At 33.7% G+C, this 21,702-nt stretch overlaps 1 protein-coding gene across 1 annotated transcript in view; it reads left to right on the top strand.

Moving 5' to 3' along the window:
- The first annotated feature begins 8,235 nt into the window (after positions 1-8,235).
- Positions 8,236-21,702, top strand: part of LOC113232051 (multiple epidermal growth factor-like domains protein 11) — a 38,773-nt gene continuing 25,306 nt past the window's right edge. Inside the window, exons 1-3 of the mRNA XM_026466675.1 lie at positions 8,236-8,450; positions 8,551-8,629; positions 8,984-9,711. Of these exons, the coding sequence (XP_026322460.1) occupies positions 8,350-8,450; positions 8,551-8,629; positions 8,984-9,711 (908 nt within the window). The 5' untranslated portion in view covers positions 8,236-8,349. The remainder of the gene's footprint in view (positions 8,451-8,550; positions 8,630-8,983; positions 9,712-21,702) is intronic.

Here is a 21,702-nt window from a genome sequence, read left to right as displayed (position 1 = left end):
CATAGGTAAACAAATTACGCTTAGAATTGTCAGACTGATTAAACTCTACTGCTCGAATGAGCAGGCATAAGGCAGATTCCCTTGAAAAGAATGAGCAAGAAACTTTAGGGTTGCTCTTTGTAAATATACATTTGAATACATTTATCATTGCAATATTTAACTTATACATAACTCGATCTAAGGATCGAGACTACTTGCAAGAGCGAAACGTATCACTAACACAGATTTTTGTCATCCAAATACGCAGAAGCTGTATAAGAAATAACCTTTAGTCAGAGAATAAAAAGTAACGAGAACGGACACTCTCCGCTCCTCCCTAGCTTTAGATACCGCATCACGCCCCGCACATTGCCAGTCACATTGACTGAACGATAACAAGGCTGCCGACGAGCCGTTTTCGTGCGAAGACGGTTTCATTTATTCATTACGAAACTTGTACATTTGTACGTTAATATAAAACATCATTTTACGTTACTATTTATAATGGTCGTGAATTGTGCTGTGTACGGCTCTTTATCATCAATTTCCGAAAGATGAAACGAAGTAAGTAAAAAAACTTATAGTAATATATGTATGTATAAAAATACAGATTTATTATATCAATATAATGAGGCGCCATGACTTCGTGAGCTAGTAGACAAGGGTTCTCGAATTTTCAATTCATTTTGCCGATAAATATTACGTAAGTAGCGAATTTACCTAATTAGTGATGATCAACTTGGCAATTTAAAATACCTTGGTTACCTTATCTATAGGTATGTACATATCCAAAATATAACATTTTAAGTGCTTTTAATATATTTTTTTAAATAAATCTTCAATATTACTCTAGTTAGTAAATTTATGAAAAATACGATATTTTATAGATATAAATAGACATGTGTAATTATTAGGATTCTGGCATTGACTTACAAATAAATGGACGTCGGGTCCGCGCTAAAAAGTGTCCGAACTTACAGGGCGTTAAAATCGTATACAGAGCGTCAATCACGCTTTAGTCTTCGTTTGTTCGACTAACAGTGCGGTTGTCAATGATGTCGTATTGTGTAGTAAAACCTTGTAAAAATTACTCAACTAAAGTGAAAAAACAGGATGGTATGTGATATTTTCAATAAGTACTACATTGTGTTATCATAGTTATAATTCAAAAGTGTTGTTTTATGCACTAGTGTATATAGTATTTAATTTATATTTAAATTAATCGTAAATATAATTTACAAAACCAATCAAAATAATCAAATAGCTAATTGTCTCTTTCCGACTCATTGCTTGCGTAAAAGACTGAACGAGATCCATCACGTCAATTTCAATTGTTTGAAACACAAGCGTTTGAAATATTTAGAACAAAAATTTCATAGAGTCGCTTTGATGCTAATGTTATTATTAAAATATTTTTTAATACATGTTAGTAATACTTTCAAATATTTTTGAACTCTTTTTACGGCTCGGGGTTACGAATCAGAAGGCCGAAAATACATTTGCCCGAAATAACTTTTGCATGAATTTTCATAATCCCGAAAGTATTTTTTTAGGTTTTTCGGGAGAAATATGTCTATGGCCTACATTTATTTCTCTCGTGAGTTTGAATGTAATTTGTGGTTAATGTGTGTCCATGGCACCCGCGACACAGGGTTTCCTTAATGCGGGGCAATGTTGAGTGTGTGCATTATTATAATTATTATTATTAATTAGTACCTAAGTGTTTATTTTGGAAAGCGTTTCTCTTGCGAAATCAATATCGCGCATTTTAATTTTGTAATTATCTCACAACGGCAAATACCCTACTACCGTCATAGCCGTACCTTTTCATGCACAAGAAACATTTGCAAGAACTATGAGCAGTACGAATATGCCTGTTGACGGAATCAACCGTCGTCAGTGACAAACCGTAATAATTATATTGAATCAATGTAAGCACTACGGCATATAGAAAAGTGGTGACGTTCTTGAGTGCAGAATAATTTCAGTACTATGCACAAACGGGTTAAGAAAATGGTAAGAAAAGAAAGGAAACCAGAGCTGATGCAAGCTTGATAAAAGACCATAATATTTAAGCTTTGGTATGTGATTACATCAATGAGTGAACTGTGCATAGAAAGGAGAGAATACAGGAATTTATCCAGGAAACATAGCTTGAACTTAAGAAGAAAGTGACAAGTATTAACAGATAACATCTTACACCGCCAAAATGGATTTAAAATCAAAAGTTGGATGAATGACAAAATATACCAACTTAAGAAACAAAGAAGGTAATTGAAGCAGACTAACACTGCAAATTAAATAGGATTTTTTTTAAAGTTTAAGCAATTTGTAGCTTTCACATGCAAACAATGCACAATAATACAAATGGTACAACCTTGATAGCCTAACGGTTTGCACTGTGGGCACTGAATGAGAAGTTCCCGGGTTCGACACCGGTAGGACCAATTTAACATAATTTGTTAAATTGGTAAACTTTTCTAAATGGTTCTGGTTTTGGTATTCTATTGTAAGACAATCGCCTGGTCTGAAACTAGGGAACTCTCTGTACATACTCCCCACGAGTATCAGAGCAACAGAATTCCAGAGCAGAACCAATTTACAAAAGTTCATTTCCCAAATTGGTTCTACTGGGAATCGAACCTGGGATCAAGAACGATGGAATTTATTCCGGGGCATAACTCAGAACACCCAGGCCAAAACAACTTTCGAAAAGTTCACATTTAGTTTTATAGTTGATTGAGCTGATTTTTTACGGTTTTAAAAAAAATTCTCGAATAACTCGAGAAATCGGGTAGTAGAATTCTCGAAACTCAAGAAAAAAAGTCAGACACCCTAGCTCGTAATAAATGGCATTGTATAAATAATAAAGGCTACTCCATAATATCTGTGTTCAAGTAGTTTTCACTAGAAGCTACATATGGTGCATTTTGGTAAGTTTCAGTAGAAGTTGAATATGGTGTTTTTTGCGCCTTTCAATTGTTGCAAACAAAATTAGGCAGTACTGCAATGACATTACAATTTAAATTCAACGTTTTAGCTTTTTCATATTCCTTTACATGTCACTACGTTTAAATAGGTTGACTTGGGACATTTTTTCGTGATTTTTGTATTAGACTCGTTGTCCATTTATTTATAAGTCAATGGATTCTGGATTCTATTAATAGAATCATAGATAATAGATTCGCATTAGCATTTTCGCTATGTTGCCGCTCTGATCACGTAACAAGCAAGATGCAAGAAAGTGATAGGTAACTCTGCCACTTCACGCGCACATTTGAGTAGTAGGTAAATAATTTTCGACAGTTGTATGGAGTGTCCGGAGTGTGCTTTAGTATAAAGTTTTCACTATAGTTTTAAACCTCGTAAATGGCAAATTTTGAATATGAATCGGAATCTTATTATAGAAGCGTATATATCGCCCCTTTAATGAATTTGTGAGTTTGTGAAGACATTTTCTGCAGTTCCTATTACTTTTATGACTTTCATGTGATGAAAGCACTTTAAATGTATGATCACATGTAGTTTTGTTATACCGAGGTTACGATTTAGTGGCAGTAGAGCTTATGAAAGAGTTTGTTAAGGGAAATACTGTCACCATGCCTATTTGTGCCGCCACGCAGTAATATGCGCATTATTATATTATTTACTTCGAGTACAATTATCTGTAATAATAACAATGTTTATTGATAATAACATAATTTCCGGAATCGTTTGTTAAATTTTTTAACCTTATTTTTTTGTAAATATTTCCTTGCTAATACGGACAACTGTTTAGCAAAATGTTTTATGGTTATTAATTGCTTATTTGACTTTAGTAATGTTAAAGTTTATTTGACTTTAGTAAGTTATACATATTAATGTATGTGATTGTTCGTTTTTAGATAGATTGTTTTAAAATCACAGGCACATGGGAGTTGTCAATTTATGTCTCAGGGTGATGGGCGCGCGCAGTGGCGTGATCCTCAGATCTTTGCGATTTAAAGCTCTGAGTAGCACTGTAACTGCTATGAACAGGCGTGCCGTTTACCATCAGGAACATGACTTGTTCATCCCGTTACTTGATATCATAAAAAAAAACAAAGATTGGTTAGTGGTTCGACTATTGTTACAGATATGCTTTTTACGCGCCGTCTGAATGTCATTTTTTGATATTATATAGTAGGTAGATTTTTAATCTCCATCTCTTCACTCTCTGACTACTAATTATTCTTTGTACTGGTCTCAGGAATTTTTTCAGGATGTTTTTTTTTAATCCGGTGCCGGTCATCTTTCTCCTGTATAAGGTTGCATTTATTGCATTTTGAACGGACGGTAGTATGTCAAGTTATAAATTGACAGGTCTTATTCCATCGCTATGAATGCTATATTTGAACAAAACTTGATCTGCTGTTGACTGTACATGTCCAAGGCGATGCTTTAGATATCGTCGGAATGTCTTGATGGAGACGGATCTGTGTAATCTGTAAGTTGCGGAATGCGCAAGTGCCATCTTCAACTAACGGATGCTATCGGTCACTGAGCTATGACTAGTATACATTGAAAAACATAGACTTTTAAAATATACATATTTATTTATGTTTTGCTATAGTAGAGCTCCTTGTGAAAGAGTTCGTCCAGCGAAGTACTGCCACCTGACCTATTTCTGCCGCCAAGCAGTAATGTCAACATTACTGCGTTTGGGTTTTGAAGGGTGAGGGTGCTGGTGAAATTACAGGCACATGAGACTTGTCAACTTGTGTTTTAGAGCGCCGTGGCAGTGCCCCTCAGATCTTTGCAATTTAAAGCTCTGAATAGCACTGCAACTGTAAAGGACAGGCGTGTAGCCTTACCATCAGGCGTACGACGTGTTCGTACCGTCACTTGATATTATATAAAAAAAAACAATTAATGTTATGCTATACAATTTTGGCACCCTTAAAGTTTGTTTGAATGTTAGCAATTCTTCTTCAATTTTATTGTCCTTTTGAAAAATTCGATGTACTTCTCCGCACTCCCCAGCGAATAATATGGTAACTGATAATTCTAAACTTTACAGGAAAAACAGAAAACAATTTTTTGTGTATATCTCAGCTTGGGTGCATCGTAGGATAGTTATTTCTATGTCAAAACAAAGCTATTTTTTTCACAGTTTACTTTCTTTTATGATATTTTTGTATTAGTTTTACTAAATAAAGTTATTGATGAAAATAATATTACTGAAAGTGCAAGTCAAAAGTATAGTATGCAACGCATCATTACCATATTAATCGCGTGTAAACCCAACGACCGCATTATTCGTTGAAATTTGGTGTCAAAAAAGTTAACGGTAATATGATATTAAGATTTTATTCGGATGAAATCCTAGCGATAGTATATACAGTAATAGTACATTACAGTACTATTCGTTGATGTATGGTATCAAAAAATGAACAGTGAAGTAATTATGCAAATACATTCTATATAAAAATAAAAAGAACACACGAATATAATTGTTTTAGCTTTACATGAAACACACTATGTATTTCTTACGCGAATAACCATCATTTATTTAACCTGTATTAACTTGTTATGGTATTATTCGTGTAAAAAGACTGTTTAAATATTAAGGGAATAATATTATTATGTTCATTACGGCGCCAATGAAATTAATGTACTTTTATAAATATCTATAGAAATATTACAAAAAAAATTACATAGTCTAATTAATGCTCTAAACACCGGATATGCAAGAAATTGAAAACTACCGCAGCAGCATATTACCATATTATTCGGTGGGAAGGACGTTATAACTTGCTACAATGATTTTTAAAAGCTATCAAGCTTTCGAAACGCGATATAAAAATAAAACGGTCATTCCTCCTTTGTCATATCAGAGACTAAAAAAACATTTGTATGAAAGCTTAGTACACAGAAGTCCTTTATCAAAGCGATGTAGGGACAGCAGCAAAAGGAATTGTATATTATTAAGAAATATTTTACTTACAAATATTATTTACTGATTTTTTTTGTGAAATAACTCCACTAGTTTTGTTATGATTAAGTTCGAACACAGAAAAAAGTTTTTGTTTTGTACGTTAATTAAATTATTGTTATAAAAAAATTATTGTTAAAACAAAAAACAACTGGACACGTGACTCAGATGGTTAGATCAATGCTACGGTGCAGCATGGACGTGGGTTCAAATTTCGTCAGGTCGATGAAAAAAATGTCTCTTATCAGATCCCACTACTAGAGATCTGTATCTCGTCTACGGAGAAAATGCAAGAAAGGAGTCTCCTCGCAGAGCACTACTTCTACTGTTACTAAATACGTTTCCGGGATTCCGAGGCAATAAATGGGAAAAATAATTATGTTCTTCAATATATTGTGATCAATTTTGGCCTCAAATTCAATTGCTCGAAAACTGGTACTTTCTATAACGGTAAACTGCATCGAAAATAGTTCTGTTCAGGCCGTCGCGGTTTTATCTTTTATGAGCTTATGAATTCGCATATAGTACCTTACATTGTTACTATGCCAGTACGCCGCCTAGTACTAACAGCTTGTGGTACGGTGGTGCCATATAATTGTAAGATGAAAAGTTGCACCCATGTGTTATTCGTCTATCCGTCGACTTTTTAACAATAAGCTACATACAGCCCTATTTGATACAGTATACTATTTTCAAAGATTTTTTTATAATATCTAGTGACGGGATGAACAAGTCGTGCGCCTGATGGTAAGCTACACGCCTGTCCATAATAGTTGAAGTGCCACTCAGAGCTTTAAATCTCAAAGATCTGAGAGGCACTGCCACTGCGCCCGTCACCCTGAGACATACGTTGATAAGTCCCATGTGCCTGTAATTTCAAAACCAGACCCTTACCCTTCAAAACCAGAACACAGTAATGCTGACAGAATGGCAGAAATTGGTAAGGTGGCAGTATATGTTGATGATGCATATTTAGAATTAGTTTTTATAACGGAAGATAAGTAGCGACACATGACAGGTTTCGGCAATTTATTATTTTTATCGAGTTTTCAAAAACAGAATCTACGAAATCTTCGTAATTTTTATTACTGACGTTTTTGCTTTGTCAATCAGCTATTGCTACTCAATTTTGTTATTACGTAGGAGTACCAAAATAAATTCATTTCAAAATATTGATAACCAGGTATCACATAAATGACGACGACGAAACAATGTGCGAGAAATCGGCGTTGGTTTGCATATAGATACACCATCCTTTACACTTAAGATTAAAATAGCACTCTAAGCCACTAAAATGAAAATGTTGATATAAAAAAATAATAGAGTTTTATAATATGTAATATTAATTGAATGTTTAATATACTAGCAGTTTTTCTGATGGTACTTATACACAACATCCGCACATATGATGTGTGTCATTGATCTCCGACACTTTCTGTGAACTCTATATTTTCTGATTACTTACTAATGTTCAAGTTATTATTGTACTGTTGTATTTGGTTGCATTTAATTTATGTTAAGTTTATTACGAGGGCCAAGCATGTGATTGGCACGTCCTACTTTATAGCATAAGATTACATGTAGTTGTACCATAATACAGGATTGACCAAGTTTCGGCTAGTGTCTCCAGCATACAAAGCTTTATCATTACCTGTATATTTGTTAATTTTGTGAGATAATGTTAATAATAAATTCACTTACACGCTACTTATGATCAGGGGATACAGTACATGTAAAATTAAACACATTTTGCATATAAACTAGGTAGAATTTTCAATACACCGCTAAAAAGACTCGATACGGTAACCTTGAAAAGAAGAAACATTGGAATTAGTATTGTATCTATCAGCATTTTGAGTTTAGTTTCCTACAAGTGGAAATGCCTATAAGATTACCTTTTTTGGTCCTAGCTTATGTCAATGTACAATGAAAATAAGAATAGCAAATAAAAAAATGTTTGAACAGATAAAATAATGGCAATAATATGCGAAATTAGACTTGGATTCTATTGGCTTAGTAAGTTAAGGCGTATGAGTAAGTTGTAATAACAATATCTTTTCAGATTTAATGCTGCATTTAAATATTTCTAACAATCAAAAATTTATATTCGAATTCGTAATGCAAGGAAAACTGAGTGAAAATCAGTACTTGTAACTGCCTTCCCACTCTATAGCTACATAAGACCAATCGAGCTTTACAGCCCACATTATAAGGGTTACATTGACCAGTGGTATCTCTCTCGTAATGTATGATAATTACGATTTAATATGTGAACGGTGTCATCCTCATACTGTTAGTGGCCCACCAAATGAAATGGTAGTGTTAGAAGTCTTTGATCAATTAATTTAAAAGTATTTTCCTTATCTGTGGAGTTTGAAACATTAACGTTCTAAATTTGAAATTAAAATTTTAGTAAAATGTGGTCGACTTCAAGAGTGTTTTGTTTTTTAGTATTACCTATTTTAAACGTGGAAGCTTTTAAATTGGGAGATGATGGTGTTTGCATTGCGAAAATTAGGTAATTTTAAATTTTGTTTTGGCCATTTAGGTAGTTTTAAATCTAGTCTTGATAATATTAATTTTTTATTTTGGTTTCACGTGATTTTTTTTATTTTCAGTGTTCCAAAGACAAGAATAAAATATGTGACTTTGAATAAGTGGTGCGGCAAAAAGAAATGTGTTGTTAAAAGAACTGAGGTGGGTAAATACTGTAATTTAAAATGAGATAACATAGCCATAACCTTATCTATTTCTGCCACCATGCAGTAATGTGAGCATTACTGCGTTCCGGTTTTTAAGGGTGCTGGTGAAATTACAGGCACATGGGTCTTGTCAACTTATGTGTAAGGGTGATGAGCGCATATGTAGTATCCACAGATCTCTGCGATTTAAAGCTCTGAGTGGCACTGCAACTGTTATGGACACGTCTGTCCACCAGGCTTACGATTTGTTGTCCCGTCACTTGATGTCATACAAAAAAAGTTGATATTGGAAAATACAATGAGTATTTGAGTTGTAATTTCATATAATTTATTGTAGTAATCTTTTCAGAGATACAAGGAAACTGCGGAAAAACCAGTTTGTTGCAACGGATGGGAATACTTCGTAGACAAAGATATATGTTCACCAATATGCAGAACTGGATGCATCGGGGGCCAGTGCGTCGCCCCCGAAGTCTGCCACTGTGATCCGTCTTCAGTACTGGATCCATCACATAAGAACACCTGTATCAAATCTAAATGCGACTATCCATGCATTAATTCTGATTGCATCAACAACACTTGTATTTGCCATCGAGGTTTTACAAAATACAACACAACGCATTGTCATAAATGTGACTCAGGCTACTTTTTGAACGACGACTTTGATTGCATACCAATCTGTAATAACCCTTGTTCTAATGGCAAATGTACGGCACCTGATACGTGTACTTGTCTGGATGGTTACGTACAGAAAGATAACATTACGTGTGACCCGATCTGCAATTGCGTTAATGCCACTTGTGTTGCTCCTAATAAGTGTTCATGTTATGAAGGATATACGCATTTAAACGATAGTGCTTGTGCGCCTAAGTGTGATAATTGTGATGGAGAGTGTGTTGAACCTTATGTTTGTAAATGTAAAGAAGGTTTTTCTAATTTTAATGGTACTTGCAAGGCGAATTGTGATAAATGCAAGCATGGTGAATGCCTTAACACTGGAGTTTGTCGTGAAAACGACGCTGATAAAAATGAAACAGGCAACAATTTAAGGAATAATCTGTGCAAGACGACTGTGGCGTAAGTTAAATTTGAAAACTAATTTTCTATATACAGCCGATGTTCTCAAATATCCAACCCCGCAGCCGACCTTTTGGTTCTGAGAGCCTTCTTATGAATTCAACAGAAAAGCGTAAAGGAATGCCAGCTTTTAGGTTGAAATTAAATTTAATTAAAGATCCATTTGGCTTAAAAAGTTTCTTAAAACGTCATTCATCTATGATACAATAAGGAAGTTACACCAAAATGAATTATATGGCTTATTGATTAATGGTAAAGTTTGTCTTACACCTTTCTTCACACTGATCTACTCAGAACCAAATAGGTCAGCTATGTTAGGATATCGACTGCACGATTTGTTATTACAGACGACACATGCACGTTTCTAATAAAATTTATTACTCGAAATAATGGTGTATTTACTTTTGTAAAGGAGATAAAATTTCGTACGAAAGGATCAAATTCTTTGGCGTTGTTTTAATGAGTAGATTTTAGCTGTGTATTAAAATTTAATTGTTCTGCAAACCTTAACTCCGTGGCTCACAACGTGTAATTAAGCAATAGGATGCTCGTAGATTGTGCACATTATACTTTAGACGTGTATATTATTATTTAAACTCACGAAACATAGTTCTGGTTCAATGAGTGAGCATCTAATTCTCATTTATAAATAAACACATCAGTATTATCGCTTTACGATAAAATTGAATTGTTGGACATATCTTCCTTGTTTCATTTATTACTAAATGAAATCAATTTGCATACAAAACAACTAATGCTGTTAATAGATAGAAATGTACGTAGAGTCATTGACCGGTCGTTTGTTTTTCTAAATACAAGAACATTCCTTAAATTTTAAGTCGTCATCATCAACCTATTTACTCACACGTCCCACTGCTGGGCATCTTCTCAGGCGAGGGTTTAAGCCATAGTTCGCCACGTTGGCTCAATGCAGATTGGGGAAAAAAGCATTTAGCAGCAGTAGAGGTCCTGCCTTACCTTTACTATTTATACCGCCAAACAGTAATGTGAGCATTACTGCGTTTCGGTTTTGAACGGTATGGGTGTTGGCGAAATTACATTAACATTGGGCTTGTCAACTTATGTCTCAGTGTGACAGGCACAGTGGCAGTGCCCCTCATATTTTTACAATTTAAAGTGACATTACAACTGTTATGGACAGGCACGTAGCTTACCATCAGACGCAAGACATGTTCGTCCCGTCATTTGATCATTTAAAAAATTTGCAACAAGCACATAAAGTACCTAATTCGTGAAGATTGCTGACTCGTTCCCCAGTTCTGTTGGGAGAGCGATCGCCCCGGTATGTTGCTGATTGGAGTCAAGCCGGATCGAAAGAATTTTCTTTTGCTAGTTCGACCTTTGTACCAATAATAACCATAAAGTAGTGAAGCATTTTCAGAAAAAAATATGAATATCATGGCAATGAATAAATTAAATATTGTAACATTAAAAAAACAAACAAAAAAAGGAAGAAATTATGCCCAGCATGTTATGACAGGGTTTCTTACCCTTTTTGTAGTACGCCTTAGTACCCTCGCAAAATTTTAAAGGCCCCACGGCCTTTCCGAAAAGATGAAGAAGTACTTCTTGCGGTGCACGGATAAACCTACGTAGGTTTTTGTTATGCCGCCGAGTTTAGATTAAGAAACATTCTTTTTATAAAATTTTTAATAACAAATAATAGTCTCGCTCGCTCCTATAATGGATAGCCATCAAAGGGCGTGAAAATTCAGAAAGGTCACGAGCACTGCATCTACTTGCTCACAACATATTGTGTACCAATTTTTATACTAATGCCTCGTATGTTAGGTAGGCTCGTCATGGATCCCCGGCGTTCATTATACGGACTTATTAGGGGTAGCATTGTTATTCTGTATTTCCAGTGAAGAGTTGCCAATAAACCAATGTTTTTACTAATTATCTGTCCAACTTTTGTCAGTGTTGACATTTAAACCAATGTTTCTACTAATCATCTGTCAAATTTTTGTCAGTGTTGCCTTTTTTATTTTAACATACATCGACGTCGCATAAACTTATTACAGATTATTATACAAATCTACATTTTACTAATCATCTATTAAACTTTTACAAACTTTGAAGGTTTATTTTCCATTTTTTGTTTTTTTGTATTATTGTTGATTTTTTTACTACAGTTGCGCAACGTTTTTAATTTTAGAGCAGTGTTCTGGCATCAGCAGCTTAGACGTAATAAATCACTTAATTGATGTTAATTTAACATTCTTATACTTGTTGCAAAGTTCGTAAAGTCCTGATACTACCATACTTAAATAGTCTTTAGTCTGTATCGACTTGGCTTAAATCTTGGATCAGACCTTTCCCCAAATACGGCATATAATAACGTTAAATTTGTAAATAAAAAGTTAGTAAGTAAGTATAGATAGGTAGTAAGTATAGACCATACAAACATTTCTCCCGGCCCGGGAATCGAACTCAGTACCTCTGTGTGGCAGACCAGCATGATAACCGTTCGATCACGGAGGCAGTTAGTGATGTTTTCATAACAATCTTTGTAGAATTCGCACCCATCTCCTCAATTACTTCGACTTGTCTTCTCATTAATATTTTCCAATTAATATCTGTCTAGTTTTTATTCGCATTAGTTTTAAGTTTGTTATCTCACTTTTCCCTGTTTTTGGTCATAATAATAATAAAATTAATAATTCATTTATTTGTGAAAACATAGGTTATTTGGAAGTTGACATGTACAAAATAAGTAGTTTCACTGTGTCCGGCCAAACATTAGGCATACAAACTTATTGAAAGTGTTATTAATTATAAATTTATTCGCATGCATTTTAACAGACTATACCAGATATAACATGTTATTTTTTCTAATATCAAATGAGCGTGCACACATGGATTTAATAAGTAGGTCAGCAATTTAGACGCAATGATAGTTATATGAGTCAATTTCAATTAAAATATTTTTAATATACTTAAATGTCAACATAATAAAACTATTCACGTCATAAAAAAATATCAAAAATCTGTCAATGAAGTTAGAGATTTGTCATTTAAAAATTCGGACACTGTATTGTATAGTAAATTTTATTAGTCAATAAGTTGTTTAATTGCTTTTTAAATAATAAATAAAATAAATAAATAATAATAATAATAAGGTTTTTTCAGACCTCAATACTTTCGGTAAATTATTGTAAATTTTGGCGCCGATACAAAGATACTTTTGTGCATGAAAGTAGTTTTACAAGCTTTCAAGTTTGCTTTAGTGTTTGCGTGAACAAGTGTGGGTGCATTCGGATGTATATGGCAGTTTCCTATATGTAAAGTGAAGGTACAGTCAGTATTCGAAGATCCTTAAAATATCTGATAATAATAATAAAAAAAAATCTTTTACAACTATCGGTTCTTTTCAAACGACACATTGCTCTGACACATTTTTTTTGTGCCTTGAAAACTGAATTTACATTGGCTGCATTTCCCCAGAATATTTATACCATATCTTAATATTGAAGCAACATATCCATGATATGTTTGAAGGTCCGAGCTTCTATCGACAGCTTTGCTAAGCATGTATAGTGTATATGCACAAGTATTGAGTTTACTGCAAACATTTTCCAATTGTGCCTTCCAGCTTATTTTATCATCAATGTGTATACCTAGGAATTTTGTTATATCTGTTTGTCCTATGTGTGTCCCTTTATATTCTATATTTATTTGACTAGCTGCTTTTCTCAACTTAAAATTCATGAGCTTGGCTTTTTGGAGATTGATTTTTAAATTATTTTCTTCAAGCCATTCTATTAATGAATTTAGGCTGTTATTTATTTCATTTTCTTTAATATATGTGACCGTACAATCGTCCGCATAAAGCGTCATTGGATGATGGGATGCGTTAGGCATGTCGTTAATATATATTAAGAAGAGTAAGGGTCCCAAAATGCTGCCCTGTGGTACTCCATATATTTTTACTTTAGAATCAGACTTACATTCCATTTCTATTCTTGTCATAATGTTGATTTTATTAATTTTGGTTACTTGAGTTCTACCTTTTAAATATGATTGTGTCATGTTATGCATATTGCCCTTTATACCATATGAGTATAGTTTGTCAAGTAAAATGTCATGGTCCACATAGTCAAAAGCTTTTGTCATATCTAAATATATAGCAAGAGCTGGTAATCCTCTATCCATCCTGTTATGTATTTTCTCTAAGAAATCGTATATAGCTAAATTAATTGAGCTGTTTTTTCTAAAACCTCTTTGTTCTTTACAAAAAATTTTTTTGTTCTCTAAATAATTATACAAATTATCATAAATAGTTTTCTCGAATACTTTACAAAAAACTGGCAATAGAGCTACAGGTGTATATGATTCCATAAGACGTTTATTGCCTTTTTATACATAGGTTTCATAATAGATATTTTAAATTTTTCTGGAAATGATCCCTCTTCAGTTAACGTCAACTGTCACTGAGGATAGGAGAAATTATATCTGCTACATGTTTTAGTATTTTTGTGCATATGTCATCGTATCCTGTACTGTTTGTGTTTTTTAAATGGCGTATAATATTAAATACGTCATGAGGGACTGTAGGTTTCATAAAAAATGACTTACAAGTAGAATAATTACGTGTTTTTTTACTTTTTACACTGCAATTTGGTTGAACTTCTTCTATAAAATAATTATTAAATTTTCGAGCTATTATTTTAGAATTTGTTACTAATTTCTCATTTTATCAATTTTTAGAGCTGATTTAGTGATATGTGGTATTTTTGGCTTACAATTATTTATTATTTTCCACGTAGCTTTGCATTTGTTTGTAGCTTTGGAAATATAATAATTATTTTGAGACTATTTGTCAGTTGGATTATCCTTTTTAGTTTTGTAGAAAAGATTTTATAAGCAGTTTTGTTCTCATTGCTCTTTGTTTTTCCTTATGCAAATATATTTATATTTCGCACAATAACGCTGTTAGATCTACATTTTGGATGAAATGTTTAAATTGCAAATCAAACATGTTCCACTGCATGTAAACATTTTGTACGTTAAGTAAAATAAATAAACTGTACGTAGTTTTGTGATATGCACATGACAAACACGTGACTATAAACGAGGATAGAGAAAGAGGAAACAAACAATAGATGTAGGAAATGCACTAGAGTGCCAACTATAAAACGAATTATGACACAGCTGTTACGTCAATTGTACATTTATTTTTAATTAATTATAAAAGCGGCAATACATCACACGTGCAATATTATTTCACTGTATTTATTACTTTATACACCCAAAATTACTCATATTTTACACTGAAAACGCGAGACTTGGTAACAAAAATAATATATAATGTTATCGACAGGAAAATTCCTACGGAAAGACCATCATAATGGTCATAAATAATGTTCATAATTTGCGTAATGTAAAAAAATAGTAAGGATTTTTGCGTAATGAAAACATTCCTAGATATTAGCGAGATATATTTCTTACAAAATGAGGTTCTTGATTTATTTGGCTAAAGCTTTTTATGAGATTCTCGATTACACCTAAGTTATGACTTTAAACAGAGAAATTTGTATAAAATGTTATAAGCTTTTAATTGAAATTGTAACACCTGTATATCCAGTATTTTTATGAACCCAAGTAATGGAACGAACATGTCGTGCTACTGGTGTTAAGCTACACGCCTGTTAAACTCACAGTTTTAAATTGCTAAGATCAGATGGACATTGCCACTGCGCCCGTCACCCTCAAACATAAGTTGACAAGTCCCATGTGCCTGTAATTTCACCAGTACCCTTACCCTTCAAAACCGGAACATAGTAATGCTGACGTTACTGCTTGGCGGCAGAAATAGGTAAGGTGGCAGCACTATCCTGGATGAACTCTCTCACTGGAGCTCTACTGTTAATACGAACAAACCACCAACCAACTCTAAACCTTTGTGCTTGCTAACACAAAGTATGTTGCGACTGCTCTCATGGCCACAGTGTCCGACCAGTTTTATAATGGGTATCACGAAAAGCGAAGGTATTCCATTCAAATCATAACTAATAAACATAAGTTGTAAATACGTTACCAATAATTACTCTAAGTTTCATCATTCCTTGTATGGGCACGTAACTTTATTAGATAAATAAATAATCATATAATATCAAGTGACCGAACGAACAAGATCGTGCGCCTGATGGTAAACTACACGCCTGTCCATAACAGTTACAGTGCTATTCAGAGCTTTAAATCGCAAAGATCTGAAGGGCACTTCCACTGCACACGTCACCCTGAAAAGTATGTTGACAAGTCCCTTGTGCCGGTAATTTCACCAGCATCCTGACCCTTCAAAACCAGAAAGCAGTAATGCTCACGTCACTGCTTGGCGAAAGAAATAGGTAAAGTGGTTGTACTTAGTTGGACAAACTCTTTCATAAGGAGATCTACTGCTACATACTATGTTATCTCATTTAAAATTATAGTATTTACGCACCTCACATCTTTTAACAACACTTTTCTTTTTGCACCACTTATTCAAAGTCACATTATTTGTTCTTATCTTTGGAACACTGAAAATAAAAAGTCACGTGAAATAAAAAAGAAATAAAGTACGAAAGTCATAGTAACATTAAAACTAAATTTGAAACTACGTAAAATACTAAAACAAATTTTAAAATTACCTAATTTCTGCAATGCAGACACCATCATCTCCCAATTTAAAAGCTTCCACGTTTAAAATAGGCAATACTAAAAAACAAAACGCTCTTGAAGTCGACATTGTTTCGGTAAAATATTAATATACAGATAATTGTACATTTTTCCAGTAAATTTGTACAATGCAGTTGTTCTTCGTGCTAATGAAGGATTCTTATTCATATTTAAAAACAGAAATTCACTGAACTCGCATGGCTTATCAACTGACACAATGTTGTAGGCTTTTTTACTTCGACCATTTCAATTTTATCTATGATGAAAAACAATTGAACGTCGATTCGGAATAGAGGAGAAATAGCTTTTTCTAGTGCTGTTTCAATTCGATATTCAATTATAGCCCGACCGATGAAGGATTCTATATTTCAGTATCTGTTTACTACTCATCACAGACATACTATTTATATACTTCAAGCGGGCAAAAACCGCCCGTCGTTTGTCGAAATAATGGAAAGAAGAAATACTAGATATATCATAAGAGTAGGTATTTACCCTTTTGTTACCGCGGCTGGCACCACACAAAATGTCTTTATACTTAGTGCCCTTGTTTATGCGAACAGTTGGTGTTTGTGTTTTAATTTGATTTTTTTATTTCTTGTTTTGTTTTGTAATTATTTATTTATGATTTACGTTTGAATGTCTTGATTATGTTTTGTTTCGGTTTTTTTCCTTTGGTGGTGGTGTCATTTGTGGTAAACAAATGTATTTTCTTTTCTTTCTTTCTTATTTTTTTCCGTATAAATAACAATATTTATTTTTTGAATATCTACCATGATATTCATATATTTTTTGAAGAAAATTTCATAAGTTTATTTTTTGAAGAATCTTTCATAAGTTTCTTACAGATGGCGCTACGGCAAAAAAGTCTTTTAAACCTAATACAAAGATCTATAATAGTAGGAGCATATATAGTATAGTCTATCTATAGTATAGTACATAGAGAAATTCGTAACATCTGCTTACTCGATCTGTAGCTCAGTTGGTAAGAGCGGTAGCCACGGTGAAGCACCAGACACTGTTGTTCTTGTTCGATCTTTTTATTAATAATTTAACTATATTTAAGTTTTTATTGAATGTCAAGTGTTACAACGCACACACTCAAAAAACCCCGCACTAGAGAAACCCAGTGACATACACATAGACAACCACAAATTATACCCAAATTCACGAGAGAAATAAATGTAGGCTTTACAAATATTTCTCCCGACCCGGGAATCGAACCTGGGTCCTCTGCGTGGCAGTCCGGCATGGTAACCGTTCGGCCACGGAGGCAGTTAATGTTTCGCCACCATGATATTCAAAAGTTTGTGAAATTTAGTAATTTCACCTGGCTGTTACTATATATTTATTAATACCGTTTGTAACCTGCGTATCATAAACAAATAAATGAATTTGAATCTGTTATTAGAATTATTACATCTACTGGGTAAAATCCAATAAGCCGGATTTATACTCTAATTTTCTTTTATAATTTTCTTGAAATTTGAATGGGCCACTACTATCCCCTTTTCAACAAAGGAAGAATCGTCGTAATCGGTTCACAAATGACGGATTATACGTGTAACATACAAACAAAAATATACAGTCGAATAACCTCCACCTTTTTTGAAGTCGGTTAATGGTATAGATTGTAACTGAATTCTATGTTTACCCTTCAGTGTCTCCCAAAATACAAAGGACAATAAACGACGGTTATCGTTCGCCATATTGATTTTCCCAGGTGGGTTGGTAACATAACAGGTGTATTATTGAATTTTTAAACAATATTATGAACTCGGTAATTGAACGGTCTTTGATGCTTTTCGTAAGCAAGATCTGCTATTAGAACGATACGGTTAACAAGTTGATTAAAAACAAATGAACTTACCATCATCCTAATTGTTAATACAAACATCGAACACTTAGAAAAAATTCTTTTGATCCGGCCGGATTCGAACAAACGTCTTCTAGAAAACCATGCCAGACGCTATGCCAACTAAGCAACGGAACGAACTAGAGGACCTCATGAATTTTTCTATGTGCTTGTTGTTGTATCTTTGTATTTGGTTTTTAAACGACTATTTAGCCGTACCGCCATCTATGAGAAATCCATGAAAGTATTTTGTCACCCAGTTAGATTTACAGCTATTAGCCCTGGCTAGAGATGTCGCTATTAATTGTAATTATTTTTTTATTGAATTGATATTAAATTATTTTTTGTGAAATTACTCCTCTAGTTTGTTACAATTATTAATACAAAGACCGAACACTTAGAAAAAATTCTTTCGATTCGGCCGGATTAGAATCGACGTCTTCTAGCAAACCGTGCCAGACGCTATTGCCAACTAAGCTTAGTTTTAAGTAACCTTTGTTATAATTAACCTAACTTTATGCCGATAAAGTTAGGTTAATTATAACAAACTAGTGGAGTAATTTCACAAAAAAATTGAATATCAATTCAATAAACAAATTATTATCATCACCGTATTTAAGAGCCAGGCTCTTGTCGGTATAGCCTCCTCCACTTCTCCAGTTTCATAGCCAGATTCTTGACCTGCTTTATAGCTGCTCACTTTGATCTTCTCCTTTGTTTGTTCACTATACGCCATTTTTGGTCATCCTCTCCTTCTTTTTCCTTTTATCTTCTGCTCAATTATCATTCTCACAAATTCTGCACTGCACTGTGTGGATAGTAGATGTTAGACAATCACAAAGAGAGACAGTGAACTTATGTAATTGAAATATCTTGAGATATCTTTGTACATTTTGAACGCTGTAACTCTACAGTATAATTATAATCAAAAAACTATCGCAAAACTATCAATGTGGTTGGACCGTAGATAACTGTGGGAAGTCGGAAGAATTCCTCTGATAACAAATAGGTTGTGCCAATCGACTTTAAACAATGGCTAATACGTAATAATTGTAATAACTATTATGTAGGTATATAAGTACAGGGTAAACAATAAGGATAACTGTGTTTCTTGCCGGACAACGGCGAAGCTAAAAAAGGGGTTATGATTATGAGAGCGTTTGTTTGTGTGTACAGTCAAAAGCACTTCAAGCTTGACATTTTGTATTTTGGACCGTTCTTATCATAAGCGGCATAGAGTTGGATTTAAGTCATAAGTGTAAAGCTTGACGTGTTCTTGACCCTGTACGTTTATTTGTTTCCTAATAGAGCCTAAATTACGTTTGATTCGTCAAGAAATCCAATATGGTGTATTATTGGATTCTATTGATTTCTATTGGATAGTATTAAAAGCCAGAGTTTTAATAGGGTTATTAGTAATTTAACAACCCCGCAGGACTATATTACTGACATCATAAACAACGACTTTTGTTGCATAAATTTTAATAATTTGTCAGACTTTACTTTCGTATAAAAATATAAATATTTAAAAAGATTCTATGATAACTCTGCGATATACTGTACTGTAAATATCAGTGAAAAAAGCAGGAATGGTGGTGGGGGTCATCATGTCACATGCACGTTTGAACTTACTATCTTACTACCAAATAAAGATCTAAAAAGTGTCAGATAGTACAAGAAAAACTTAAAAGTTTACTTTTTATTATTTTATGTTTTGTTGAACTTGTTATTTATGATGTATTTTATTGAATTTGACCAACTTTTGCTGTCCCGATTCTTTTCTTCAAATACAGTAAAATCATTCTTATAAAAAACTGAGTCTATCAGCATTAAACAAAATTTTGATCAATTTTATTAATTTCTATGGACAACTCACGCTTGACCAAAAAATTGACTACGCCAAATAGTTTTCACAAAAAAAGACATATTATTTCCTAAGACATTCCTTGTATCTTCTGTAGTTTCGAATATCCCCATACTGTCCCATTTAAAAACCAAAAACTATATAAATAAATAAAAATAAAAATAAAATAAATAAAAAACTATAATATTACGAAATTAATTTCTTTTCCCGTAAAATTTAAAGAAGGAATCGCCTTTTATTTGCCATTAAAACAAAAACAATATTAAATACGACGTTGTTTTTGTTTGCTTACAAATATACTTGTTGAATGACAAATAGTTTTTGCAGGTACTACTTAATTTAAATATTCCTGTAAAAATTGAATGCTCTTAGAATGAAAGTTAATTTCAAATGCTAAATATTTACAGCACCTCTGACAAGCTAGGGTTGTGATCCGATTTTAATCATGAATAACTTTTACTATTTAAATTATAAAATGCATTCTCTTGCTAATTTAAATTAGCCTTTTTTATAATACCAATTGGACGTAGTTAAACAAAAAGGATCCTATGCACATCCAGTCACTTTCGAGATAATAAAATATGTCAGATTGAAGTTTAAAAGTTATTCTCACTATTGTAGGGCTAGCACAACACGACGCGACTTGCGCGAAAGCGATATGAAGCACGAGGTACTGCTATTCTCGCATAGAGTTCTCGCGGTCTATGTCGCTCTCGCGCAAGTCGCGTCCTGTCGTGCTAGCCCTATTGTTTTATTTTCAGAACTTATAATGTCATGTAACTCAGGAGATATTTGTTTATGTTTATATGTTGGATTTTTTGCTGATCTAAGAGATTAGACTTTAGGAACCGTTTGGTACACATAACCCATTTTTTGATAATTTTATGTAACTACGTCCAATTGACGGGACGAACCAGTCGTGCGCTTGGTGGTAAACGATACGCCTATTCACAACAGAGCTTTAAATCGCAAAGTTGTCGCAAAGTCCGTTACCCTGAGACGTAAGTTAACAAGTCCCATGTCCCTGTAATTTCACCAGCTTCCTTACCCTTCCAACGGAACACTGTAATGTTCACATTACTTCTTGGCGGCAGAAATAGCTAAGGTGACAGTACTTTCCTGGAAGAACTCTTTCACAAGGAGCTCTGCTGCTTTTATGAACTACGGCGTTCTATAGTTCCCTTCTTTTTTATTGGGTTGCATTTCGTACAAAGTAAATAAATAAATATTAGATTTTACATACGTTGCTCTGATCCCAAAGTAAGTAGCTAAAGCACTTGTGTTAAGGAAATCGGAAACAACGACGGTAACACAAACACCCAGAGACAGTAGAAAAGTTAGTTTTGTTCATTGACCTGACTGAGGATTAAACCAGGGACCTCAGAGATGGCGACACCGTAAAATCCGATGTGCAAGCCACGCGACCACGGTGGTCGTCGTAAGTATTTGATATCCGTATCATTTTTCTATGCAAATCTAACTCAGAGGTATAATCGATATTGGCGACAAATAGGACGGCCTTCGCTTTCCGCAAATATAAAAATATGATCCACTTACCGAACTCAATCTTAATACAAACAATGGCTGTATG

The sequence above is a fragment of the Hyposmocoma kahamanoa genome, unplaced genomic scaffold, assembly GCF_003589595.1.
Source record: "Hyposmocoma kahamanoa isolate Upper Pololo Valley unplaced genomic scaffold, ASM358959v1 66, whole genome shotgun sequence".
Classification (NCBI taxonomy): Eukaryota; Metazoa; Arthropoda; class Insecta; order Lepidoptera; family Cosmopterigidae; genus Hyposmocoma; species Hyposmocoma kahamanoa.
This window is presented reverse-complemented; position numbering and strand designations above follow the sequence as displayed.